This window comes from Sylvia atricapilla, chromosome 3 (genome assembly GCF_009819655.1).
Source record: "Sylvia atricapilla isolate bSylAtr1 chromosome 3, bSylAtr1.pri, whole genome shotgun sequence".
Taxonomy (NCBI): domain Eukaryota; kingdom Metazoa; phylum Chordata; class Aves; order Passeriformes; family Sylviidae; genus Sylvia; species Sylvia atricapilla.
The window spans coordinates 36,192,359-36,220,147 of NC_089142.1; the positions used below are offsets into that span (position 1 = coordinate 36,192,359).

General features: G+C 40.9%; 2 protein-coding genes across 3 annotated transcripts in view; one reads left to right on the forward strand and one right to left on the reverse strand.

Moving 5' to 3' along the window:
* The first annotated feature begins 558 nt into the window (after positions 1-558).
* PM20D2 (peptidase M20 domain containing 2) lies at positions 559-17,847 on the forward strand. Its single transcript, XM_066315132.1, has 7 exons — positions 559-1,018; positions 1,103-1,251; positions 4,822-4,964; positions 7,966-8,120; positions 10,494-10,629; positions 14,822-14,929; positions 15,746-17,847. The coding sequence occupies exons 1-7, from the start codon at positions 587-589 to the stop codon at positions 15,946-15,948; spliced, it is 1,326 nt and encodes a 441-aa protein (XP_066171229.1). The 5' UTR covers positions 559-586; the 3' UTR covers positions 15,949-17,847.
* A 2,356-nt stretch (positions 17,848-20,203) lies between these two features.
* Positions 20,204-27,789, reverse strand: part of LOC136358939 (gamma-aminobutyric acid receptor subunit rho-1) — a 29,692-nt gene continuing 22,106 nt past the window's right edge. For both annotated transcript variants that reach the window (XM_066315128.1, XM_066315127.1), the window contains 4 exons: positions 26,705-26,845; positions 26,096-26,248; positions 24,191-24,387; positions 20,204-23,357 (listed from right to left, as the gene is read on the reverse strand). In XM_066315128.1, the coding sequence (XP_066171225.1) occupies positions 23,070-23,357; positions 24,191-24,387; positions 26,096-26,248; positions 26,705-26,845 (779 nt within the window). In that variant the 3' untranslated portion in view covers positions 20,204-23,069. The remainder of the gene's footprint in view (positions 23,358-24,190; positions 24,388-26,095; positions 26,249-26,704; positions 26,846-27,789) is intronic.

The following is a 27,789-nucleotide window of genomic DNA, read 5'->3' on the forward strand; positions in this document are numbered from 1 at the left end:
GCTCACCACATAAAGGTTGGGGAAGAAGGAGAAAGGGGAGGACGTTTGCAGTGATGCCATTTGTCTTCCCAAATCACCGTTAGGTGTGATGGGGCCCGGCTCTCCTGGAGATGGCAGAACACCCGCCTGCCCATGGGAAGGGGTGAATTCATTCCTTGCTTTGCTTGTACGCATGGCTTTTGCTTTCACTATGGTATTGTCTTTATGTCAACTCGCGAGTTTCCAGCCTTCACCCTTCCGCTGCTGTCCGCGGTCCCGCGGGCGGGCGGCGCCCGGCAGCACAGCCGGCAGGGGCTACGGGCGGGCCCTCACACTCCGCCGGCCGGCCGGGGACGCCGCGCCAGGCACGCTGGGGCGGAGAGTTCCGGCTGGCCGCCGCCTGCAAGCCACGCCGTGACAACGAACTACATTTCCCAGCATGCCCCGCGGCTAAGAGAGGCGATAAAAGGGGGAGGCGGCGCAGGTGTCGCGCCGGAGGGCAGGTGCCGGCGGAGGTTCGGGTTAGTTGTGGGGGTGGTGTTCCCGGTGTTCCCGGTGTTCCCGGTGTTCCCGGTGTTCCCGGTGTTCCCGGTGTTCCCGAAGCCTCATGAAGCCGCAGGAGCCGCCGGAGAGCGGCCCCGCCGCCGCGCTGGAGGCGCTGAAGCAGCGGGCGTGCGAGAGTGTGGATCTGAACGCTGCGCGTCTGGGCGCGCTGAGCCGCGACATCTGGAGCCGTCCCGAGCTGGCGTACGCCGAGCACCAGGCGCATGACGCCCTGACCCGCTTCTTCTCCGGCGGGGACCTGCCCGGCGCCGCCTGGGCCGTGGAGCCGCGCTACAAGCTGGGCACAGCTTTCCGCGCCGACTGGGGCACGGCGGCCCCGCAGGACCCGCTCCGCCTCGCCTTCCTCTGCGAGTACGACGCGCTGCCCGGGCTCGGGCACGCTTGCGGCCACAACCTCATCGCCGAGGTGGGAGCCGCGGCCGCGCTGGCGCTGAAGGCCGCCCTGGAGAGCCTGGCGGAGCCCGTGGCCGTGCAGGTGGGAACCCTCCCGGCAGAGCGGCGGTGAGCGCTCCCTGACAGCCCCTGACAGCCCCTGACTCTCTGTGCGTTTGTGCTGCAGATCACGGTGCTGGGGACGCCCGCGGAAGAGCAAGGAGGAGGCAAAATAGACCTGATCAAGGCTGGAGCGTTCGATGGCCTGGATGTGGTTTTCATGGCGCACCCCTCGCAAGAAAACGCTGCTTACCTGCCCGACGTGGCCGAGCATGAGTGAGTGGGTGGGTGGTTCAGGTGGAAAGAGGTGGTTGGTTATTAGCCTTTTGTCTCCTTCCTGAGAAGGGGACCTGCTTTAGCAGCGGCTGAACCCGGAGCCCTTCAGACGAAGGTGTTTGCACTCAGCTAAGGAGCCAGACCAGTGTTAGGGAACGCCGCTCGGAGCCGTTCGTAGAAAGGCCTGTGTTCAGCCTAGTGCTCAAATCTCTGACTGATCTGAAATGATCTTCCATGTATCCCAAAAATCAATTTTTTTCTAATGTTTCTAGGCGTTTCTTTTAAACCTTCATGTGATGATGCCATGTGTTGAAGTAGAATTTAAAGACACAACAACTGCAAGGTCTCATGAGTCATAGTTCAATGTTTTCCTGGATGCCAGTTATGTGGTCCTCTATGCATTTTAATCAGTTTGGAAGGTGGTTCACGTTTGCCTTCCTGCTTTTGGAAAGAACTGGCCGGCTAAGCCTGACTGAAGTTTGGATCTGTAGTAACTTCCACATTAAATTTAGTCATGCCCATGTTGTGTGTATTAACTCTCACATCAACTTGTAGGTTTTTGATCCAAAAAGGTTTTTTGACCTGTGTTTCCTTCATGTTTGCCCCCAGTGTAAGGATGGACAACAGTCCTACCCTCACACAGCTACCTTTTTTGCCAGCCATATAACTCTTTGAAAATTATACTGTTGTCTTCTTCTTCTTAGCCTTGATGTCCAGAGACAGGATTGGCTCACTTGTGCTTTGAGTCACTTGACTTATCTTAAAGTACACCTTGCTGGCTGTGCATCCCCAGAATTGTACACAGTACATGAGGTGCAAATTGCCTTAGATCTTATTGAGCTGATGCAGGGACCATAGTGTTTCCTTATCATTTTGGAGACAGCTGGCATGTTTGGGGCTTCCTCTTCAGTCCATTTCAAGCAATCAACTCTTAGGCAAATGCTGGGACTTTAAGTACATGATTTTTAAAAAATACTTTGGAGCTTCATTCTTTTCTTGCCCTGCCAGTCTGCAGGGCCATGCTGTTCTTCCTTTGGTGTTATAAACGACTGTTTCCACAGTGTCCCACAGTAGTCTACCAGCAGGTTTTGTTCCTACATTTTATGTCATGTTATATGGTGTTATGTGATTCCTGATCCTAGGGTCTGACCTTGCAGAGACCCTGCTAGTAAACTCCCTCCAGTGCAACAGTTTTTGCAAGTATTACATTTGACTGTCTCAGACTAAATTCTGAAGTATTTAAATAACTAGTTTTCCAGTCATTTATGACTTGATGCACTGGGTACTGTTTTCAGATTGGTTGTGCTACTGTCCAGCTCTGCTATGCTTGATTTTACTGACCATTTTGCTTTTACCGGGGCTGTTTCCAGTTGATAATTTGCTTGTGTTACTACCAAGTTTCATGGTAAAACAGACAAGGGTTAGCCTTCATCACTTGGCCAGTTCTCTGCTATATTGCTTCCTCTAAACCGTCTTAACTGGTTATTGTAACCTCCCTCAGGACTTAGCCCAACTTGCCTTTGCTTTGCTTTAAGACTATATTTATAACATTCAAGATCTAGTTTTCAATGATAGTTTTGTCTTTCTGCCCTCAATAATCTTTTGAGTTAGATACCGTAAGATTTGGAAATCTCTCTTCAGAGGTCAGGGTCTGCAGTAGGATGCAAGTCCTAGATAGCTTTTAAACCTTTGAACATGGATAAGGCATGGAATTATAGTGCTGTGTGAAACAACTTACTGAAGTTGAAATACTGAAGAAGTTTGAAATACTGAGTTTGTCATGTTTTATGTAATTATGAGGTTTCAAAAGCAGTTTTTCTAATTTTAATTGAACTTTGGTGGTTTGGAGGAAGTTTAAAGACTGGTGATCACTAAGTTGCTAGTATTGCTGTGTCTGCAATTCTGAAAGCTGTCTTGTGCCTGAAATTAGATTAACGTATTGGGATAACTGCTGAATACCTGCCAAAGTTTGCTGGTTCTTATTCACTTACCCTTCACTTAATCAGCCCATTTATTGTTGGTCAAACAGGATCCACATTCTTCTGCTGGTATTCTTAAACTGGCTTAGGGTGTTACTATTCTGCAGAATCTGTTGCGCTTTTCTGAGCGTCTGTGACATTTGTGTAGCAAAAAAAGTACAAGTAAAGGAATGCTGAAAAATATTTTTTAATAAGAAACACATGTTTCTTGTGGAAAAGAATACTGCAGCATGACTTTTTGCTGTATTTTGCCTTCTTTCTATTTTTTTTGAGAATGTCCAGGGATCTTTGTGAGTTGATTTGAGGAGTTGCAGTCTAATACTTGGAATATTACTGGACAAGTTTCTTGCATTTCTTAATGATAATAAATTTAAAATAAAGCTCATAGTTTAGAGAATAGGTTCTATGATTGCCTTGGAAGATTAATAGGGATAGAAAAAGGCATGCCTAATTTGGATTGCAGCAGTAGTGAGAGATGTTTCCTGTTGCAACAGTACACTGCATTGTGTCCCTCTTTGCCATCCAAGATTTAAGTGCTGGTGTTAACTTGCAGCTGTAGCATGGTTCTGAGCACAAGGGGTCACTTCAGGATAACTAGTTAAGTTGGCATTTGTGCAAAACAGAGGGACAAGCAAGTTGGGCTGGTCATGGCTGGATAAGAGACAAGGTTGTGTGTTTTGGCATGGGAGGAACACTTGAAGATTGAGTTTTTCTGTAAAAGAGTGGATATGGAGATTTAGTTTTGTCTATTATATAAATAGTGAGACCTTATATGTAGATATCAGTATTTAATATTTTCCTCTTTTGTAAAGAGCTCCCATGTAGTCTGAAGTACTAAGTTATTTTATAATGCTAATATTAATGGCTGTCAGATGAATCAGAGGAGGAATTTTTACTTGGTATGTTAAGGTTCAATATTTTATGACTTCTGTGAAGTTGGGGGGCAGACTTTGCATTAGTTTTCCTTCTTGTTGCAAGCCTTTCTACCACCTTTTTTGAAGGGTGCAAGGAGAGAACATCCTTGCTGTAGCATAATAATGTGCATTTTGCAGTAGGCTGTGCTTTTCCATACCTGCAAAACTTGACTTTTGTTATTTAGATGTGTGTTATATATGATCTTATATGCTTTTGCTATCTTACATACTGTACACATTTTATTTGACAAGAATTAGAACACTCAACTTCCAGTTTTGAATCTGAGAAAAGGGTTTGTTATCCTCTGAGAAGAGTGTTAGTAACTTTATGTCTGAGAAGAGTCAGGCAGTATAAAAAAAGCGGTGGAGAAATTTAATTAATATGTGAAATTTGTACTCTTCAGGAAAAGGCTATATAATGGTGTGTTCCCAGTAACTCCGTTGCCTGACTGCCTCTTGGTATCATTCGTTTTTACTGGTTTTCTAGAAATCTTTCAGTGTTTTTCTGCACTCAAAGATAGTTTAACTGCAACAGTCTAGTGCCAGGAAAATTGTTTTCTGTTATGCTGCACAAAATTTAAATAACGTATATTTGTGGGAACAAAAGGAACTTTTTTCATTTCAATTTTTTTTTTCAGTGAATGAGAAACAAATAAGCAATGCCTTTTATTTCCTAGTGTGACTGTGAAATACTATGGAAAAGCTTCTCATGCTGCTGCTTATCCTTGGGAAGGAGTTAATGCATTAGATGCTGCTGTTCTTGCGTACAACAATCTGTCTGTTTTAAGACAGCAAATGAAACCGACCTGGAGAGTTCATGGTGAGATCTTCATTAAACCTAATGTCCAGCAAGTAAGAGTTTAGGCTGTTGAAGTACTAACATAGAATATTACACATTCCAAAGTATTGCACTAAAGCACTAAATTAGTATAGTCACTTCAAATATTATGGAACAGCACCATTTCATTTAAATGGTGTGTCTGCAATCTTTAAAATCATGTCAGTGCCCAGAACTAACTGCTCAAAATAGGCTGAGAGGTCTGATTTGAAAGGGAACTCCAGTGCCCAGGTAAGGGCTAGACCAATTTTAAGTCTTGAAGTTGCAGTTCAGAAAAAAAAAAAAAGTGCAAAGTTTATTTTGGTACTTGGCCCTGAACTCCTTAGTATATGTGTTTTTGCAAAGGTGTAAGATCAAATGCTTCCAAAAAGTGAAGTATTACTTACTGCATCAATATTTTAGTAGACAACATTCCATTAATTAGATGGCATTTATTGGAAGAGTCTAGTGGTCTGGAATAAAATTTATTTGTTGAAGTACAAAAAAACAAGTGATGGCAGAAGATTATAGTCCTGGTTAGTAACCCAATCAACTAGATGTTCACTGGATTCTAATATTTAATATCTAGTAGGTTTTGGATGAGAAAGGCCATTGTGCAGTAAGATGTGTTAACAATTAAGCTTGATTTGTCCTCCTTCAACATCATGCATTTCTGCCTGTAAAGTGAGAAAGGTTCAAAAGGTGAGGTGAAGCTGCCCTTTAGCTAAAAACCCAGGCTTCCTTATTGCAACCAGTATAACTTTTTCCAAGTTGAATTATAAGAAACTTTGCCAATTCTACAGGACTTTTGAATGTAGAGCCGTTTATTTGGAATACTTGCTATGAGCTAAAAATCCTTCCAGAAGTTCTGAACTGATCATTATGTATCTTGGCTGCTTGTGCTGTATATAATACAAGTGTGCATTTCTTTCCAGGATATCTGGATGGAGTCCTAATCCTTGGGACTGTAGATGAAGCTGTTTGCAGTTCTGTTGTGCAGCATGCCCAAATAAATTTCAGACAGGGGCACAGCCTTCTCTATCCTATTTCTCTGTAGAAAACAAGGCTCGTAATTACAAGTGTTGGTGTCTGCAACCAATGTGTTGCAGGTTTAAGGCTGAAGATGCTTGAGTCTTCTATTGAATCTAAGCCTTAACCTCTAAATATTACTTTCTTTGTAGTTTCTAAAGGCTTCATGGGTAATGTTGGCAAAAAATCTAAGTATCTAAACAAGCCTTCTAGAAGTAATGCTTCCTGAACAGCAGCAAAACTGAAATCACCATGTTGATACAACTGCTGTCATAAACCTGGTTTTTCAAAGTAGAAATATTTAAATTACTTCTGGGAAAGGACAAGCAGCCAGAATGAGATTTAATTTTAGGCATGCTTTATTTACAACATTGTGTAGGAGATCTCCTGTAGACTTGCAGTATAATCAGTGGCTGAGCAAAGTGATCCTAAAAATAGTAGTGTTAACCCACTAACAAAAGCTGAAATAATTTCCATGACTTGAAGTCTAGAATTTCTAACCAATGTTTCATGTGCTGAAATATTGTTGTCTTGAGTTCATCTGAGATTTTGTTGTTATCTTTCTTTGCTTATGAATGGAGTATATGTTGCCCCCTTGAAAAACAGGAATGTAGATTTTTTTTTTCCTGCTCAAGAAGTTGTATTAAATAGGTTGTAAAAAACAGTTTCCATCTAGAAAGGCAAATCAGGTGCTACTAATAGTGTGCAGGCAGCCTACTTTTAATTCAGGTCTGCTGTCCAGTCCATATTGCAGTTGTATTGAAATTTAACTGTAGACCTACTCAGACTCTCTCCAGTTCCATTTACAATTGTTCTGGACAGGACAAGTGAAAGCTGTTTACTCATGAAGCTACTTGTTCTGAGAAAGCTTGTTATGGGTATGTGTCATGCAAATTTGCATGAATATTTACTGCTTCCTTTCCTGTGATGTCTGTCCCTCTCATCTGAGCTGTTCCTATTGTCATGGGCAAATACTGATACTGAATTAATTCAACACTTGGTTTTTATTTTGACTGTATTTGAGAGTGGAGGTGAAATTCTTAATCTTAATAGGTTTTCTGCACCAAAATAAATGTTTTGTTGCCTGTTTGCAACCCATTAGTGCTGTCTCTTCAGGCCTCAGTGACGCATATCAGTAGCTTCTGCAATATTTCCAGTTAAGGCAGAAGTTTCTCAAGTTCTACAGAAAACAAATCTGATTCCACATACAAGAAATTGAGGGTAGGGGGCCAAGGAAACAGCCTGTTGGAAGCAGCTAGCTCTTAGTACAATGGAACTGGGATTCTACAATGTGTTATTATCAAAATATATAAATATTGCTGTCTTTTATGGTAATGCCTTTGATACAATAATGGTAAAAAATGAAGTTAATCACACGTTTCTTTGAAGGGAGCACTTTCAACTCAAACTGCACTTGTGAATAAAGCTACATGTATTATACATTCCAATATTTCTGAAGAATTAATATGAGCAAGCTAATGAACTTTCTGTGCACTGCAGTACACACGTTATTCCAGTATTGCTGAGAAGTGCAACTTAGTCAGTTTTTCTTCAAGTGCACAAAGTAAGTTGGAAACATTCTAATTGAGGAAACATTCAAAAGTTGAAATCCAAGTTAGCCCTTATAGCAGTTTTTTTTCTTGTTGGCAGATTGCTTTATGACTCCAGTGCACTGAATTCTATGGGATTAATTAGAAATGCTAGTTTGGCTTGACTCTGGGATGTAAAACAGATGTCTAACCAAAGAATGCTGTGAAATTGTGCTGAAAGACATGTACATGTTCCACTTAATCTGACATGATGAAGAAACTTTGTCCTCATACTGCATTTTTTATGTTTTTGTATTTCATGCTCAGCTGATGTTTTGTTGTTTTTGTTTATATATTTATAGTTCTTGATCCAGGAATTTCATGGCAGGGCTGAAGATTAAGCAATTGCATTTAACACTGACAATATGACTTTTCTCTTTCTTCAGGTGTAATAAAAAATGGTGGTGTGAAACCTAACATCATTCCTTCTTACACTGAGCTAGAGTTTTACTTACGTGCTCCTTCAAGAAAAGAACTTTCTGTTCTGACAGAGAAGGTTGAGAACTGCTTCAAATCTGCAGCAGTGGCCACAGGATGCAAAGTAAGAATATATTCATTGTCATGTGTTTCTGTTACGCAGACCAGAGCAGGAAATCAAAGTTTATTTGTCTGCACAGTATTTAGCTGAAGTAAATCTAAATTACTGTTACACTTTTTGCTGTTCTGTTGCTTTGTGTCCTGAAAGAAAGCTTTGGTTTATAAATAGAATGCCGCAGAATCCTAGAAGAATCTGTGTTGGGAGAGACCTCTGGAGGTCATCTGGTCTAATTCTCTGTTCAGAGCAGGACCAGTTAGAGCAGGTTGCTGAGTGCCATGTGGACTTTTTGAGTACTTCCAAGGATGAAATTCTCCCACCTCTCAACAAGTGCTCTACCTACCTCATGGTGAACAAGGGTTTTCCTAGTGTTTATGCTACAGTGACTTGAGGTGGAAAACTAGAACAGGTTTCCTGCAGAGGTTGCAGTGTTTACATCTTTGGAGAGATTCAAAAGCTGCCTCAATCTGGCTCTGGGCAACCAGCTCTAGGTGACCCTGATTGAGCAGGGGAACTGGACAAGATGACCTCAGCAGGTACTTTCCCACATCGACCCTCTGTGATTCTGTTGTATCCAATGGGAATTGCCTTTGCTGCTTCTTGTTGCATCACTTTGACATCTGAGAAGTCTGGTTCTGCTCTCTCTGTACCCTTCCCATCTGGAAACTCTAGACAGCAGCAAGATACCCCACTAACCTTCTGTTCTGTGAAGGCTCAGCAGATCAAGTTCTTTCAGCCTGTCCTTGTACACCGTGTTCTCCACCTAATCATCTTGGTGGCTTTCCCCTGGCCTAGCTCCAGTCTCAGTTTGAGGAGAAACCAAACAAACACAGCACCAGATGTCTCACAGCGGTTGTCTGCATCAGTAGTAAAAATACTAAAACACTAATGGCACCAGTCTCAATTGCAGATGAGTGCTACAAGTAACAGGCAGCAATGTGGTAGTTTGTGCCACTGATAATAAAACACATGGAACTTGCATGTCTTCTGTCATCTGAGCCAGACATGTTGTCGTGCAAAGCTAAGCTTGGTCATGCACTATCTGCTCTTAAATGAGTTCCATCTTGTATGCTGGATATTCACAATCACCTTGTGATTCATGAGCCTGGGCATGAGTCCTAGGAGCATTTATTTGCTCAGTAATCCCTCTGGGAACTTGAGGATAGGATGGTCTGAGGAGTGTGTAGTTTTCAAGGACCTCCTCTTGGCTCTTCAAGAGGATGTGACCTTTAGCTCTTGTTCAGTGAGCTAGAGCTCTCTCTGTTGCAGTGGCACTTAAAAAATGATAGGTTCTAGACCAGACTGTATTTCTGCTTCTCTTAGTCTGCATCCTTGGATGCATCCTGCCTGATCCCATGTATATTCAATTTCTTTAAGTACCCTGTAATTTCTTTTTTGCTGTGGGTGATGCTTCTGTCCTACAGATAGTGCTGCTAGGCTCAGAGACCTGGGAGGCTTGATGGCAAACCTCACCTGTAGAAACAAGCAAAACAGGTATTGGGTCTTCTGTCTGTTTTTTTCCCATATTCTTGGTCATTAGGTCCATTGCCCCATTAAACAGCAGGCTTATATAGCAACTGAGTGATTTTTCAATTAGTATTCTCATTTCTTTTGCTTTTAGTAAATGGAAGTGTGTTTCATCTAGCTGATTCAAACAATATGATTACCTTTTTTGTGTTGCTGAGATAGATGGTTCTACTTGCTCTGTTAATTACAAGCTTATGACTAATTCAGCTGTAAAAAGAATGTATGCGATCATCAGAACAAGTAACTGTGGGGTTTATGAATGTTAGCATGTCACTTTTATAGTCTATTTGAGGTAGTAGATTATGTTTCCCTACCGTTTTCCCCTTCACTGTATCTAGAAAAGAGTTTCAGAAAGTGTACTTTATGCAGAATGAAAGTTACGATCTCTTTTGAAATTTGCCATTAATAGCTTTTTCCATTTGTTTTCAAATTTCTCACCTGTGTGAAGCCATTTAATGAATGGGGCTGTAGTTATTGGAAGCATTCTAAAAAAAAGGTAACACACAGTTTGAAAAAAGCCTATGTTTATTTCTATGTAGTTTTGTAGTACCTGCCAGTGAAATCATTAGATACTGTTACAGGAAATATTTTTTTCCTATTTTTAGAGAAAATTTTGAAATCCTTGCTTCTGGAATTTGGCTGTCTACTGCAGACTGAACAGAACACCAGCTGTGTTTTGATCAAGAGTGATATTTGGCAGAATGTTCTATTTTTGAAAGAAACTTAACACATCTGTTTTGCCTTGGGCTTGAAGTCTGGATATGTAGGGGGATTTTTTTGGCCTTCAGATTGTTTATATTTAACTGGCTTACACTGGAGAAAAACTTAAAATAATTTGGGTTTTTTGTCTAGGTGGAAATAAAAGGTGGTGAAAATGATTACTACAATGTGCTTCCAAATAAGAGCCTGCAGAAAATTTACAAGGAGAATGGAAAGAAGCTTGGAATTGATTTTATATCAGAAGATGCTGTCTTGAATGGTTTATCAGGTAACTCCAGCTGCATTTTTCATTGTGACTTAAGCTTATGTTGATCGACTCTCAAGTGTATAAAATAACAAAATAGAGCTAAGTTAAACACAGTTTGGTCAGAAGAAAAAGTCAAATTACAAAGCCGAAGCTCTGTAGAAGGTTTATATCTCTGGCCTATATTTCTGTATTTGTTGTAGAAGCTAAGAACAGGTAAGAAAAGCAGTAAACACCTTCTAATAATAGTTCGGAAAATATTTCAAGTAATAAACAGTTTGGTTGGGGAAAAAATGGAAAGCTAAGAGCAGTCTGTCTGAGAACATGAGGATATGTCATGAACTGTCTAATTCTGTGGCTTTAAAATACAGAATCATGGTTTGCTATAAATAATCATGGTTTGCTATAAATGGGGATGAGACTTTGTTTTTAGGAACCTTGTTTAATAATATTCTCCAAGCTTACATATAAACAAAGCTACTAGAATCTAACAATTATTTTAGAGGGAATTTTGCAGAGATTTATAAATGGAAGTTTTAAGTATCTCACTAACCCTAACTGAATCTTTTCGTTAACAGGTAATTACATGCTGCTAATTTTAGTTCATGAGTTCAACAGATTAGTTTTCCAAAGGGTGCTCTTCAAGTAGGTGTTAACTTTTGGGTCTTGACTGTGTATCAAACAATTTAACTTTTTTGGTCTCTGAGCTATAACACAAATGGGAATTCTTGAATGCTTAGGTGGGTTTCTTGTTATCCTCAACACTTTTTTTTTTCCAGAGTCTTCCTACAGGAGCTCTGTTCAAGTCTCAGCTTCTGCTCCTACTTTTAGCCTTCACTACTGATCTTAACTGTATTTATGAACACTTTTACTCCATTCATGCTAAAGATTTTTCTCTTTAAAGAAAAATACTGTTCTCAATAAAAAGTTATTTTAATTAGTTTGATTGTGTTACTTGTATTCACTAGATTAAATGCAGATTATCTTTGGAGTTTGGACGAATTTGGTGTTTACGAACAGCTTTCTAAACTTCTTTTTGTGGGTAGGGAATATCTACTGTATCTCATTATATTCTTGGTATCTAATGGTAATGGGTTCTTTTCTGTTTCTTACTTCCCTTCCAAATTAAACACTGGTTCATTGTCTTGTGTTTAAAAACAAGTTATAACTTAAAGCAGATTTCTTCCTTCTTTCTTCAATGTAATACAAATACGATTTACTACTTTGCTTTTTAGCCAAAGAAAGGCGCTGAGGAACCTTAAAATGTTTACTGTAGCAACTTTCTGCAGCGCTGCTAGTTGATTCCTCCAAACCATTGTAGTAAGGATGATCATGAATATCACTGATCTTGCTTTTATTCAGAGGTCTTGAAGTGAGCTTTTCACAGACACCCAACTGCAATAGGTGTCTTTCGTATGTAAGTTATATGATATGCTCAATGTTAACCATTAACTTCCTTAAACCAAGCTCCCTGTATGGCTTTCCTGTCCTTGAATTGCGTGTCAAATGTCAAAATGTGCTTGAGCAATTGCTTTTTTTATCTCACACTGCAGTAGGGTTTACTGAATTTTCTTTCCACAGCTTCTCCTCTGAATTTTTGCAATGGGAATTCAGGAGAGATAAAGCACAGTCTCCAGAGCCATAGGAGTGGAACTTTGTATGCTACCCATTTCTGGGGGCGGTTGAGTATTTTGTGTCGTCTTTTTCAAGACCTCTATTTCTGTTTAGTTTTCACGTGGTTTTCAATGTTTTCTTTTAGGATATCAGTTTCTTCTGTTGAAAGGGAAGGAAGATAGCTCAGTTGCTTCTCCATGTCTGTGCAGCAGGACAGTCGTTAAGAGCTGAGCGTACTCGCTGCCACCTCTGCACGGGCATTAGTGTCGCTCTGCTCCCAGGTATCTCTCTAGGCAGATAAGCCTCACCAAGGCTTCCTCCAGTACCTCAGGTCACAGACTCCAGCTGTGCCCCCTGCAGCTCTGCTCACTGGGCACACAGCCAGGGGGATGTGACATCATGTGAGACTGAGCTAGCTTGGAACAGGTGCCAGGACCTGTGTCTCCTTCTGCTAGGTAGGGCAGATTTACTGCAGGGTATCATAACCTCCTAAAGCAGATGGCTTAGTTAAACATGTCTTAGTTGAGGCACCCACGCCTGTGATAACTTCATCTGGTCAAAATGTAATATTCATGGGGTTCGTTCACTTCCTGTGCACAAAACTGATAAAGAAAATCTTAAGAAGGTCTAGTATATTTGAAAATTCCACTTTTGAAGCTTGGGACTGTATATAAATGTTTCCTGGAATCTTTTGTTTTTCCCTCTGTTCATCTTCCTGGTAATACTGACTCCATTAAATATGCAGTGACTTGAAGAGGCTTCAGGATATATTTTTGAGAGGCTGGAACTCCAGTATCTCTCTGTTGAAGATAGCACATGATTATGCATATTGCATTGATAACTGCAGTAACTTATGCTTCCAATCTGTATGTGTCTAGCAAGCCGACAATTTCAGATGTTGGATGGAAACTATTGGAACACCTGCTGTTCTAAACATATCTCTATGTTATTCCCATAAAGAGTGTCTGATAGAAGGGAAGATTTAGCTGTCACATTTTTATTAAAAGCTGCCTGGATTTTGCCTCTCCATATTACTAGAAAATACCCAATTTAAATCTCTTCTATTCAGCAAAAATAACATGGGAACAGGTAGTACACTGAATATGGATATATATTTAGGAGGAATGACATGACTCAGAGCTGTGATGCAGTGAAATTTCTGTTTCATTCACTCAGTGAGAGTAGGGAATAGGGCAGCACAGTCTTTGCAGCAATTTGTGTATTGGGACTTAGTAAGGCGGGTCTAGAACCCTTAGTTAAGTCTGGACTATGCAGAACTTCTGGTTTGTCTGTCTAGATTGACCAAAGAATGAATCAGTAGTGGAGACTACTGGAAATTAAAATAACTTATTGCTGTGCCAAGAGTTGGATTTTCTTCAAATGCATCCTGAATTTATGGGAAGAGATGTTTTTGAATAAGCTTTGCTGTTTCCATTATCTGTAAGCAGAGTAAATAGCAGACTTCTTGTCCTAATAATGTAGGCTCTGTGGATTCACTTTCAATAACTATAGGCTTCCAAGTAAAATCTGTATTCTTCAGATTTAGTAATTTAATTACTAAATCTTAAGGCATTAGCAATATCTTCTCTTCATAAAGTACCACGATTAGAGGCTACCTGATGTGTTAAAATTAAATTTTATACACCATTGCTAAAGAAATGAATTCTTGCATCTCTGGCCCCAAAAAAGTTAATTGAGATCTTAGTGGGCCATCCCTAGTTTTTCCTGCTACAAAACAATCTTCCTCTGGTACCTGGATATCACAATAACTGGTATGTTGATTTCTTCAGCTTTGAAATAAACACTTGGGATGTAGTTGTAGACTCTTGGGTGATTTACTGTGAAGAATCTTTTATTTTGGGATGATACCATCCAGTAGATTAGGCTGTGAGATAGATGCTAGATAACATCTGGAAAGTGATAGGCAAGAAAGAATCATCATTAAAATCTGCAGCATTGCTGTCAGGTGTTTACCTACAAAGTCCTAGCATTTTGTGTGGAGTTTAGTTCTGATTTTATTTCAAGGCTGCTTGTGCCATGGAGATTTCCATAAGTGAGAATAATCAAAACACATGGGGAAAAAAACAGTTACCCTCAATCTATTTTTCTTTATAAAGATAAATAGTTTCTACTTTAGTCCCCTACAGAATGCTAAATACTTGCGTGTTGGTGAGAAGCAGGAATTGTTGGGCCTAGTTCTAAAGGGCTCTAACAGGGAAATAGCTGAAATGCCTGACATTCCCATGGTTTGCAGCTTTCCAGTTTCTGAATTAACAGCTCACATATCAGGGGATGCTTGAAAAAATGAGCAGTAAAAGGAATAGGAACATGCTGATACATCTTCCTTGCAGTCCAGTAACTGATCGTTGATCAGAAGCACACTGGGGAGCAGCACCTGAAGATGGCTAGTTAGGGAAAACATCTTGGTGACAGGATATATTTGTATCAATAATGGCTCATTAGAAATGTTCTTATTTTAGTATTTGGGGCAAAGAATACTCCATTTTAGATATGGGCTGGAGAGAATGTCTATCATGCATTTTCTTGCAGCATTCAAAACTGCCCAACACTTTCATTAAGAAAATTTCTATGCTGTTTCTAGGTTCCACGGACTTTGGAAATGTTACATTTGTAGTCCCTGGGATCCATCCTTACTTTTATATTGGTTCTGATGCATTGAATCATACTGAGCAGTACACAGAAGCTGCAGGTAAGTGAAAGTGAAAAGGGTTAGAGGTTTATATTTGGAATCCTTAAGCATTGTATAGTTTGCTTGCTGACTGCTCACTACAGCAAATCTAGAAATCAGAAATACTTCAAATCACACACATGGCTTTCCCATGTTTCGCTGGAATTCAAAGCTACTGTGTAGCAAATGTTTAAAAGTGTAAGTACTAGATCTGAAATTGGCTGCCTGTGAATACCTTACAGAAACAAGGTTGTTTTTGTCCAGCCGGATGTCGTCTGAGCTGAATAAGGATCCTGAAACAATTAAAATTAATAGTAGAATTGCAGAAAAAGCTGACAAATGTAGAATTTCTTGCTTTGTGTTTGAGGTTATATGTATATGGGTAGGATAACCACACCTCGTACTAAAAGCCTGATTTGATAATGCCATCTGGACAAAAGAATTAGAAGGATTATCCATAACAGCATATTCAGAAGAATTTCTAAACATGAGCTGAAAGATAAAAGTAATTTTTACTCCTAAAACACAGTACTTGGAAAACATAACAGTGCTAGCTTATAAAATTCCACATTTTCTAAAGAGCATATTATGAACGCTCATTTTCTCATTCTCAGTCTTAGTTGTTTATACCAGTAGCAGAAAATTAAGTATTTGCAAAAGAAAAAAAATATTTTGAGGCATGACAAAATAGGTTTATTTCATGCAAGTAGATTTTTAGGAAAATGTTCTTGCAGCTGAAACTTATGATCGTATTTTATGAAATATCCCTTATGCAGTAAGCAAGTGGTTTAATATTGATAATCTCACTTGAAATTCCTCTTACTTTTTTCTCTGCAGGGTCACAGACTGCTCAGTTCTATGCCTTGCGCACAGCAAAAGCTTTGGCAATGACTGCACTGGATGTCATTTTCAAGCCAGGTCTGTTAGAAGAAGTCAGGGAAGACTTCAGAGAAGTGAGGCTGAAAGAAGAGGAGCAAATAAATCCAGCAGAACCTAAAAAAGAATCTGGTGTTGGTGTAGGAATGTGTGCACCACACTAAATTTGATTAAAACATTCTCAGTAGGATTGACTTAATGGAGATGCTGTATTTAAATCCCAGTAGGGGCTGGATAAATACATAGCTGAAGAAATTATGATTTTATTTTATTTGGACTTTAGAAGAAGTAAATAGTATCATTGCTTTCAAAAATGTGAAATTTCATCTAGCTGTAATGTTTGTGTTCACTCTGGTGATGGTTTTGATATAGATTTCAAATATGTTCTCTTTAATTTGCAGAGTTGAATAAATTACAGTGTTTAGATCCCTTGTCAGTGATTTTCTATGTAATGCTATAGTAATATTCTTTATAAAGGAAGTATGGCAGTTTTCTGTTTTAAAATAAGCACTTTCCATTCAGTGATCATATGCTGAATCTGATCTGTGAAGTTTTTATAAAATTTCTGGTCAGTCACTTCTCTTGGGACAAGATGGAGACTTAAAACATGAGCTGGTTTCACTGGAGAGAAGGGGCTATGTTTGGAAATATACCCGGTTTTGGTAATAGTAGCTCCTAGCAGTGGAAGAGGAATGTTTGTCTGGGAGTGTGATCTATAAAGCTTGATTGTCCTGAAACACATTGATTTTCCTTCTAATAAGTTTTGGAGGTGTTGTGGAGAAGTCATGGATCACAAAATTGGAAAGCAACTAAATGTTTAATTGATTAAATTAACACATTTAAACTACTGCAGGAAAAATTCTGCTCTGAGGCAATACAACACAGGTGTCTACGCAAGGTATTGCATTAGCTTAACTGATCTGAAGGAGATGTATAAATGTAGCTGAACCAGTGGAAATTTTTGTCACAAATCTACAAGTGTGGTGCCATAAAGCAATAAATGGTTGTGTGCAAGGCACTAGTACGCTCAGAAGAGCTTGCAGTGAGGAGTGCTGGTGCAGTGACTGGCTTCTTTAACCTCCTTGTTCCCATCTCCTGAGCAGCAGATCGGTTAAGTCTTGCCAGTTGTCCTTTCTGTGTGTTGTATAGTCAATCTTTGTTATTTTGCTTCCCTGAGACATTACTACTGCAATTTTATTTAGGTGGTGGTCTGTGTGCCCAAACATGTTAGGATGTCTTTTAATTCACTGGTTAAAGGATCTTGTGAGTACCCAGAAAAGAAGGCAGTGGACAGATGGAGCGAGGAAGCAACTTACTAATTAAGCACAGGTATTACTGTAAGCTTCAGAAAGGAAGGCAGGCAATCTGTATTCCTCAGGAAGTCAGAATAACTGACTTTCAGAAACCTTTGTTGTTTTTTTTTTAACAGTCTCTAAATGGTAAACTCTAAAATTCTGTTCAGCATTTATAGTTTATTGATTTCTGTACTGACTTTTATTTTACACCAGTATCTTTGCTTTAATTAGCAAGCAGTTTTCACAGATGGATGTGTGAAACAGATGAAGGTGGGACTCTGAGCTATAGATGTATGAGCTATAGATGTGTCCAGGATAGTAACTTGAATACTAAATTCAACCGGCATTCTTTCTAAGGTTTGTCAAAGGAACTTGGTCCTTTATTTTAATTTACAGTCTGTCTTGCCAGCTCTCAGATACAATTGCAATTCCTTAAGATCTACAGGGTTAATAGGCTAGTAAAATTGATTTCCTTGGCACATGTGACTTTTTATTTCCTCCTGCAAGAACTGCTTTGCTATTTTTATGATGGAGTGTTTGGATCCCACATAGGTACCACATGCTTTGTTGTCTTTCTACAAGCTGATCTGCATTAAAGCCTTCTCAGTTCTCTTTGTCCAGACTTCTTGGCTGCATCATATCCAAGATCAGTTAATTAAACTTCTCTGAACTAAAAGCGTGTCTTCATTTTGTTATAATCATTGCTGTACTGAATTGAAGTACTGATTAAAGATGAGTTGATATTAATAAAGGAATTTATTTGATTGACTTTTCTTGTATTTTTCTTAATATTGGGATGCTGTATGATTTTGAGTAGCGGGTTTGGTTTTTCCTTTTTCCCCATAGTTATGATTATGTAAGATTGAGGGTTTTTTGAGGGTGTTTTAAGCTTTCCATTTTGCTCTGTGTGAGGGTTAATGCTTTTCAAATGCAGTATTTAATGTTAGTCTTTATAATCCTATGGCTGTTTTAACTGTTAAAACGTGTTGGAATTGATAGAATGAGTCAGAATGTGAGCTTGTGAGTGATCACTGAAGGATCTTTGTTAGGCTAAAGCTGGTCTAGCCTCCAGTTTGAAGTGGGATTATCACCAGCACTAGGTCAGGTGATCTTGGCTTCATTTGCCAAATCCTTGAATCCTCTTTCAGCTTGCTTTCTCAACTCCCCATGTGAGCTAATTCCAGTTTGTCTCAGAATGGTAATTCTTGAGATCCAGAACTAGAGCAGTTTGGGATTTAACCTGGCAATTTTACTATCACAGTGATACTGTGTATGGGAGAATTTTAGTTCCTGTGGGAATAAAGCTTTGATTTTCAGTCATTTATGCTCATAAATCACACATGTATGAAAATATCCAACATGCTTTTTAAGTTGCCCTAACTGCCGTCTTCCCCAAGTGGTTTGTAATTTAAGAATATGGGAATATTTGTCAGGAATAGTATTCTCAGTAATGAATCAAAATGTGTAGGAAATGAACTGTAGTGGCTGAAATTATTCTTAACTGCTGATGGCAAATCCCAGCTGTGAAAGGATGAGGTGATGATGTCCAGATGTTGTGAAGAACTTAAATCCTCTGCCAGCCTACCAAGCTACTGTATTTCCTTATTTAGTAACTGTCTTAGAACCTGAGTAAAAGTTACACCTGGTTTAAAGCAAAACAAAAAATAAAACATGAAATGTGATGGGTTTATTTTTTATAAAAGATTTGAAGGAGAGAACTTGCAACCTGCTGTGCTCCTGGTGTAAAAGAGCCCAGCAGTCTTCAAACCATAAATGGGAAGCAGTTTTTACTATTCTTGTGAATCTTGTTTCTGTAATCCTTTCCCCCCCACTATGAGTGCTCTGTACCTGCTCCCATTGCAGTCACAAGGAGCAGGACTGGTCTTCTGAGGAAGAGTCATGACACGTTAGCTGTTGAAGTCTCTAGTATTCACTGAGTGATCTCAAACTTGCTAACAACATTCCTGAAAACAGACTTTTATTTAGAGCAAAATGTTTAGGAATAAATAACTTGGAAATAACAAAGGAAAAGTTAGTCTACATTATTTCCCTTTTACCCCTGAGGTTTGAAATTTCCTTGTCCTGCAGGTAGCAGCCCTCCACAGAGCCTTTGTCCACCAGACTGTTCCATTGGCTGCTGCTGACACCCACATTTTGTTCTTACTAGGGAGCAAAAGTGCATCCTGTGTAAGTGTTTGTACCCAACCTATACTAAGCCAAGGCTGGAGAAGATGGCTGCTGGTTTAGATCCCTCCAGGCATTAATGAAAGCCAAAAGTATCTGACAAACTCATTGAGGGTTTTCCTCAAGTTACAACTACATCTACTGTCCTTATTTAAAAATAAAGTGAGAAGCCAAATACTTCAGTCCTAATGAAGTCCACAGAGTTGAGGATAGTGTAAAAATATGGTGCTATTGTTTATGATGGCTCTAGAGTTTCAGAGAATCACAGAATGGTTTGGGTTGGAAGAGAGATTAAAAGACCATCTATTTCTTCATGCCTTCTCACTTCTCCTAGAACCACTCAATTTCTTTCCCTACTCCAGCCTGGCCTTGAACACTCCCAGGGATGGCGGATCTGCAGCTTCTCAGTTGCAGACTGAAGTTTGCTTCCTTGCTGCTTCACCCTATCAGTAATTACCATCATCCTTAAAGACTACCAACGGCTTCAGCCTCTAAAGCTAGAACTGAGCTGGATGTGCTCACAGGACAGAATACACACAGACCTGCCTTCTGTCCACAGCCTCATTGCAGGCTGGGCTTTGGATTAATCTCAAAGAAGTTGCAGATTGTTACCCAAAGCAAGAAGAACGAGGGCTGTAATGCACACAGTCTGAGACGGAAATCTGAGTGTCTTCATCATCATGGTGATCTGGAGTTTGCATGCAGGCTTTTTATCAGAGCCTTGCTTGTGAAACTCTGAAAATCTGCAGCCCCACCAGCACAATCAGATTTAAGGATGCATTTGGTATTCATCTGGGTCACGTCCTGAGCTCTCCATATATAAACTCCTGGAGATCACGCTTTTGAAGGTAGAAAACACACAATGCTGTACAAATGTGAAGTTTTATTGTGATTTTGAGTGTTTCTAGAAATAAACAAAAGCAAACAAATCTCTCTGATTTATTGAAGAAGTGGAAAGGAGCCGAGTGTTAATGATTAGATACAAAACCTATACAGTGAAAGATTAAAAGCCAAAAAAGTGCATATGTAAATATGTTTAATGAGTACAGTTGCTGATAGCAAACACTGACTGTATATGACATATCCTGTATTATAGAATACATGTATATACACATTTATATAAGACTGAAAAGGCACTAGAATTTCCCAAATAAAACACAAGTAAATTAACAGTGTAAATCCAAACACTGAGGTTGGGGAATCAATTTAGGGAGTTGTGCTGGAAGGGAAATTTTGAAAAATCACATGGGAAGTTAGAAACTAGGTTCCCACTGAAAGCCAGGGAATTCAAAAGTCCAGCTCCCATTTGTATCTTCAAAATCTCCTTTAATATACTGATCAGATGCCAAATAATGTATGTAGTATGAGATTAATGAGTCTATAAAGGAATGTACTGTACTGCAGCAAACTACAGAACATTAAGCTTCTTATGGAGCTGAAGAGCTTACTATAAAATCTGGCACTCCTGTTCATGCTGTTCTTAAATTGTAGAAATAAATGGGTTCTTGCAATACTGAGAATCTAAATACATTCCTGTGCAAGTCTGCCCAAGAAATCTTTGAGCTATTTGTGGGGAAAGTTGTCATCAAAATAAGGAATAAGGTAGGATGGGCAAACCTGGTAGTCAACCTTCTATCTGCTTTTGCCAGAGTGACTTTCTACTTTCATTTGACTGCAAGGTTTCAACAACAACAACAACAACAAAAGGCATTTTTTAATCTCTTGAAAAAAACTTAAAGGAGAATAATATGATATGAAGGGGACTTGATAAAACAAAGGTATGATAGTATTTGTGCATGTGGAAAAAAAAAAACCCTGTAGAAATAAGTAGTAGACCTATCTTATGGGTAGGTGTGTCTCTCAATGATTTTTTTAGTTTTTGAGATTTAACTGCCTTAGCTATGGAGTGTAGGTTGCAAGTGTGAGATTAGTGTAGGTAGTTTTTCAGATCACAATTTTAGCAGTTTTAAGAAATGTTGAGTATGTTTACATAACATTTATTTACAGAGGAAATAAAAACAACAACCAGCAGTGTTCAAACAACTGCAGCGACTGTGTCACACACCTGATGGTAGAGTGACAAAACAGGCAGGCCAGGGCACGTGTCATGTAAGAAAATTCACTCTCCTTGTGGAGTCACAGCTGCTTTGGTCTGATGCTCAGAGCAGCTCCACCAGTAAAACTCAAGAGTATCTGCTCTTGTAGTGTACTGAATGGCAGTAATGAATTCTGCAGCTGTGTGCAAAAACATGTGTGTGTTTAAAGTCCTGTGAATGCAAACCCTCAGGCAGCTTTGTGAACACAGGTGTGTGTATATCATGTAGCAGCAGAACAACTGAATTATCACAATTCTGAGACACCTTTGGTGCTGCTGGTGTTGTAAAGGCCCCTGATTCCATTCAACTGGTTCTTGTTTTTCTGAAATGTTATATCACTTCTATATTACAGATTCTGCCTTTTCCATATGGAGTGTATTCACACTGACTGGCTGCTCTCCAGACACTGTGTTGGAGAGCTGAGACTTAAATCAGTGCCAACTGCCCCCAGCTCCAGCTGTGTCCCCTTGCTCTGCCTCGGAAGGTGCTGAGCCCTCTCTGAGGGCATGGTGGGTCGCACGATGCTGGGGGACGATGCAACGTGAAAGCAGATTCTGTTAGTTGTACCTGTGTCTGCAGTGGAGCTGCTGTCTTACGGTGGAAGCTGTTTTCTTCATTCCAAAGGTTTTGGCATGGTATCTCTTGTAAAGTCCTTACTACTGCTTTGTCAGCTGTTGAGCACCTTTCTATTTTGCTTTTACTACAAGCAGATGAACCTGGATTTTCCTGGAAGTGAGTACAACTACTGCTGGCATTGCAGGTTGCAACACGTTTTCAGGCTTATACAGGCTGGTAATGCCCCGACTGTATCAGAGGGAAGAGGCTTCTCCTGAAGTAGTTTGGGGTTTTTTTCACAGACAAAAGATGGTCTCCACTGGATCATTTTGTAGAGAAACCCATTCCCAGGAAACTCAAGAGCAAAACTGCCAGTGACCCAAATAAGCAGATCCAAGGAGAGCTCCTGTATTTCTCAGAAGATTTGGCTAGCATTACAGGAAGTCTGGCTTTTGTTCATACCTTATTAAATGTACATTGCAACTCATATCTTAAAAACTTAGTCAAGACAGTTTGGAAATGTTTCCATGTTTTAAATACTATTAAGACAAAGTACAAGTCTGAAAGTATTGCTACGTGAACCTGTCAATGCAGTACTGCTAATAAGTCATGCATTAAGCTGTGAAAGATGTAGCCATCAATAACCTAACCAAAGCATTTCCCAGTACTGGATATTTTGTGCTTGTAATTACCATTTCTGACCTCATCCAGAAAACATGCAAGTAGTAGCATATTCTTGTATTTATTGCTATTGGTCAGTCTGCTGAGCTGAGAGATAAATGCATGCATTTAGGTACTCTGAGAATTAGGATTTTGGGGGTACAAAATGGAGGATGCACCATATATAAGCAACTGGCAATTATAGTCACTTGTTAAAATAGTTTACAGTGGCCTGTGAGGCACAAGAAGGACATAGCACATCTTTAAATAAGTATAAAATTTTAGATTGTATATCCTATATTTTGTTGACATGTGAGATTTCCACAATTATTTATGCCACCAGATGAGTTGCCTCTAATAAAAAATAATTAAATCCCGGAAAAAAATCAGTCCTTCTTCCAATTAAAACAATTCTCTATTTGCTTTCTGTTAGCCTGTGAGACTGTACTTTCATTTAACGTCACAATGCTCTGTGACTACAGAAGCCATGGATCTTTATGAAAAAATGGACCAGTATATCAAATTAAATAGAATGTATGCCCCAGGGAATATTATCCTGGAGTACTTGTCGATGGCGTGGGTGTCGATCCTCATGCTGACGTATCTCTGGTTTTTCCTCCTGGCCGAGCCCCTCTCGGAGGCCAGCGCCAGCTGCACCATCATGCGGTCCTGCTTGTCCCCGTCCTCGGACATGAAGTGCCCCAGCTCGTTCACGTCCCCGTCATTGTAGCTGCCATCCACCATCATGGGCCGGGGCTGAGGTAGGCTGCATGCACACGCAGGCTGTGGGGACAGACAAGGGCAGCAAGGGTTTGAGCTGTGTCCACACGGTCACAGACATCCCTTTGCTCCTTCCATCCCACAGAGGTGGGGAAAGGCCTGGGGGACTCTGGCTGCTGGGACGCAAAAGGGAGAGCAAAATGGTGGAGCTGGACAGGAGCTTTTTCCATCTGCGCTTCCATGCCTGCAAAGCACAGGTGTAGTCAGGGAGAGAGCAGGGCTGTGTGTGGAAAAGCTCCTTTGGCTTAGGCACAGGTATCAGGGTGTAAATGAAGGTTGGATCTGCACCTTGCAACTGAGAAAATCAGAGCAAGAGAGAGGGAAACCACAAGAAGGAATGCATGATGCCTGCCCCATTTGGAGAGATCTTAGGCTGAAATTTTAGTTTAAATTTAATGTAGCAAGGGCAGAACGGGAAAACTGGGATCATTGTGTAAGTTTAGATTGTGCATAGACAAAAGTGGGGGATTATCTGTCACGTCATCTGAAACTCAAAATGTAGAATCCAACTGATTCTATCCGCAGGTTTTAATCTACAGTATAAAAAAAAATACTGAAACGTAAAATCCTAAGACCCATCCCATCTATACAGGCAGTAGAGAACTATACTTAGAGGGAGTTAGCCAGTGCAGACTCCAAAGAAAGAGGAGTGAGTTTGGACATGGCAAATCTTTATAACCCACAATGCCTCACTGCTGGTGTCTTTTTGCACACCTTGCATTTTCCCCAGGCAGCTGAGAGCAGCACTCTGCAGTGGCAAAGCTTTGACCATTTCCAGACTTTTGCCCACCTTTTACCAGGGGCAATAAAATGACATTGGAGATAGAAAACCTCACCTTGTCCCGCAGTTTCCTCTCCTTCCGCTCTTGCACCGTTGTCAGGTAATTCACAGCCGCATATTCCAACACCGAGAGGAAGACAAACACAAAACTGACCCACAGGTAAATGTCCACTGCTTTGATGTAGGAGACACGAGGCATGGAGGCATTCACCCCAGTGATGATCGTGGACATGGTCAGCACGGTGGTTATCCCTGGGAATACACCGGCAGAAGAGACTGTAAGATGCTTTCAAACCAGACTCTTCATCACAAATACAGCAGCTGTTAAAATTTCCTGACATCTGAATTTACCTTGCAATATTTTTTTTTCACACCCAAGAGTTTCACTGCCTGAGGAGGGTCCAGGCAGCCCTGATTTGTAACTGGGGTTTTCTTGTCTCTTTGGTGAGCACAGCTCTAATTCTGGTCTCAGGTGTTGCTAGTCTGCCTCCTCACCACACCATTAGCTTCCCACCCTACGGCCAAGCAGCAGCACTTTGACCCCATGATGGGCGCACCCCGTTCCAGGCTCAGGACAGTCCCTGGAGAGGTACAAGTACATGGATTTGAACTCAATTATCCTTATAAGTCCCTTCTAACTCAAGATACTCTATGACTCTACGATTCTGAGTATCTCAGCTTCTAATTCAACCCCTCCACAGCGTGGACACAAGCGAAGCTGCTACTTTTACTTGTCTCCCCTGTGTTTTCTGTATGTTAGACTTCTCCTGAGAAGTCCTGCTTCATGAGAAGTCACAGAAGCCCCCAGCTGACTTTCACACTTGGTCTGTGCCTTCACTAGAGGAAAAGCAGGGAATACGGTGCCCCACAAGGCAGTGCTGCCCCACGTTACATCCTGGGTGAGCACAATGAGCACATGAGCAAGGGCAGGAGCCCGTGCAGTTCAGCATTACCCTGACTCTGAGAGAGCCTCTCCATGGCCCTCTCATTTCAGGGGCTAATTATGTCATATTAGTGAGTACTTTGGAAGTTGAAATTATGTATATAAGCACAAAGGACTGAATTCACAGGAGTATCTAGGTGCTAAAAATACGCCTAAAGCAGTGCCTACATCTTCTGAAAAGCCATGGCCCATACCCTTATGCTTCTTTCAATGATGTCTCGAGGCAATGGCTGTTGTTTCTAAATTCAGACATGAAAAACTGCCCTATTGCCATCTCTATTTTGTCTTTCTATATTCTCTCCACTGAGGAATATGATTTTAAGAATAAATAAAATCCTGAGGCATGTTGCCTGGAATAAGAAGAAGCAAGCTTGAGCTCATAATCTGCAAAAAACCAAACAGCACTTTGCTGAGGGCAAAGCATCCACTTTAGAAGAAGATTTATGCCCACATCACAGTTCTGCTCCTATGGTGACTCCTGTGACATATGACTTCAACTATCTGAAAGATGCTGCAAAAGGGGAAGCTAAATGCCTCACACTGCAGTGCAAACTCATTTAACAAGTTAAATTGCACAGCACAGTTCAGCTGTGTTACCTCCACCCTCCCTCCTCTAGCAAAACTCAATAAACTGAAATTTTGTCAGGGCCACCGATACTGATTTTCACCTTATTGCTCACTGAAGTCTCTGAAGGATATTGACACCTTGGCTGCACACGTGCCCTGTCTCTGTTTAGAGCAATAAAAGCAGAGTGGGACATTTGTTCTCTGATTCATTCCAGCTGCATCTTGTGCAAACAGGGAAAGCCACTCTCTTGGCACTGCAGGGCACAGGAGAGTTTGCACCATGAGGGGACACATGCCCTGTCCCTGGGACATGCCTGTGTGGCACAGATGATCTCCATGCCTCAAAGAAACACCGGGGCAGCGCACAGCACTGAGGATTTCACCTTGATGGTCAAGGCTGCGGTTGCAGCCTTTGTCTCTTAGGTCTGCTGCCTGCAAGATTGGTGTTACCTAACGGGACTCTGGCAGGAACTGCTCGTCGGTCGATCCAGAAGGACACCCAGGACAACATGACCATGAGAGTGGCAGGGAAGTAGGTTTGGAGCAGGAAGAAGAAGATGTGTCGGCGTAATGTGAAGTTTATATAGAGTCGATTGTACCACCCTGTGAAAGAGAAGGAATGAAAAAGAGAAGTTACATCAACATCAGACTAATTTCAGATAGGGTGATGTTGCACCAGGGGAAAAGTGACTGACTTTCTTTTCTTAAAACACAGTTAATGGCTGCAGATCATTACAATTTAGAGAAAATATTTTTTACTGAACCAACAATCAAAGTCAAGGCACCTCTTGGGCTGATATCTTCCAGAAAATATAACCTATGCAATCAGAGAGTTTAATTCAAGTTAATACTTGGTGTGACCTTGAAGATTATCTTTCCAGACTGCATGACCATTAAGATGGAAGTGTGTGGCAGGGACAGCCAACTTGGTACAGAGGAGTGGCAGGTCTGATGGGACACAGAGAGAACTCCCAGTGGACAATCCTCCATGGCCAACGTCAAGAGAGACACTTTTCACCCCTTCTTTCCCCAGCTCTGGCAGGTGCTCTGGTTGCCCACCTGTGCTGCTGTAAAAGGCAAGCTTTGTGGTGGTGTGAAACTCCTGAATCAGGAACTGGGACAGCGATATCCTCTCATCTGTTTTAAGGGAATCATTCCCATTCTTCCAGTAGAGCATAAGGTCATCTTCAGTGTAGGCATCTAGGGAAGCAGAGCAAACTCAGGATAGTGCACTAAGACAGCTGCTACCACCCCCACAGCCCAGGGTGTGCCCACACAGCCCTCCTGGCTCCCTCAGAGCTCCCAGCTGAAAAGCTCAAATTCCTGAATGCCATCCACCTAGGTGGTGGATATGGCTGTGGCAAGGAGTGGACTAGCTCAGTGTCACAGCACTCAGGCCTGATGCCTGGCACATTTTGTTAATCCTCCTGTTTCTCTAATCATAGTTTCACACAAATAATGTGTGTGTTAAGTAACCCACTGCATCAGAACTTGAAAAATCCTTTATTGTAAACCTAAAACCAGAAGCAAAGAAAGGGAACCTTAGCAGAAAGAGCCTGTTTGGGTTGACGAGAGAAACAATCTATCAGTGGTCTGAGGCACACAGGAGGAAAACCTCCTGGGCAAATTTTCTGCCTATCATATACACATGAACATTACTTTGTTTTTTAATACATGTGGAAGTAACAGTAATGTTAACCCTCTCAGATGGGTTTGGTAGCAGCTCTTTCCACACAGGGAGAAAAAAATCACACATACATGTATTAAAACAGCATTAAAATTGTCATTTCTTATTGCAAGCTTAAGAAGGAGAAGAAAATAACTCGAAAAAGCCAAAAGTTTAAAATGTTGCCCTATGAAATCTGGCCAATTCATATGTGCAACATACTTGGGACATAGGGCACAATCTGGGTTTATCTCAAACAGGACTAAGAAGCATAAGAGGAAGGCAATTAATGTCACTACCCCATCATGGTTTCTACATGACGGATGAGCAGATGGTGGTGAAGGGAGTATGGCCATTTATCCATGTGTTTGAGGGCACCTGGGCAAACAGGTGCTCTGGGAGACTGCTGACCTGAAGGCAAGTGGCCCAAGGCTCCAGGTGGCGGGTGGCAGTGGGGCAGCCTGGCTGGCATTCAGGG

Bases quoted from the DNA above. Each gene is read 5' to 3' on its own strand.
- PM20D2 (XM_066315132.1), top strand. From the start codon at position 587: ATGAAGCCGCAGGAGCCGCCGGAGAGCGGCCCCGCCGCCGCGCTGGAG. The intron at 1,019-1,102 runs GTGGGAACCCTC...TTTGTGCTGCAG, and splicing joins CGGAGCCCGTGGCCGTGCAG to ATCACGGTGCTGGGGACGCC. The intron at 14,930-15,745 runs GTAAGTGAAAGT...TTTTCTCTGCAG, and splicing joins GCAGTACACAGAAGCTGCAG to GGTCACAGACTGCTCAGTTC.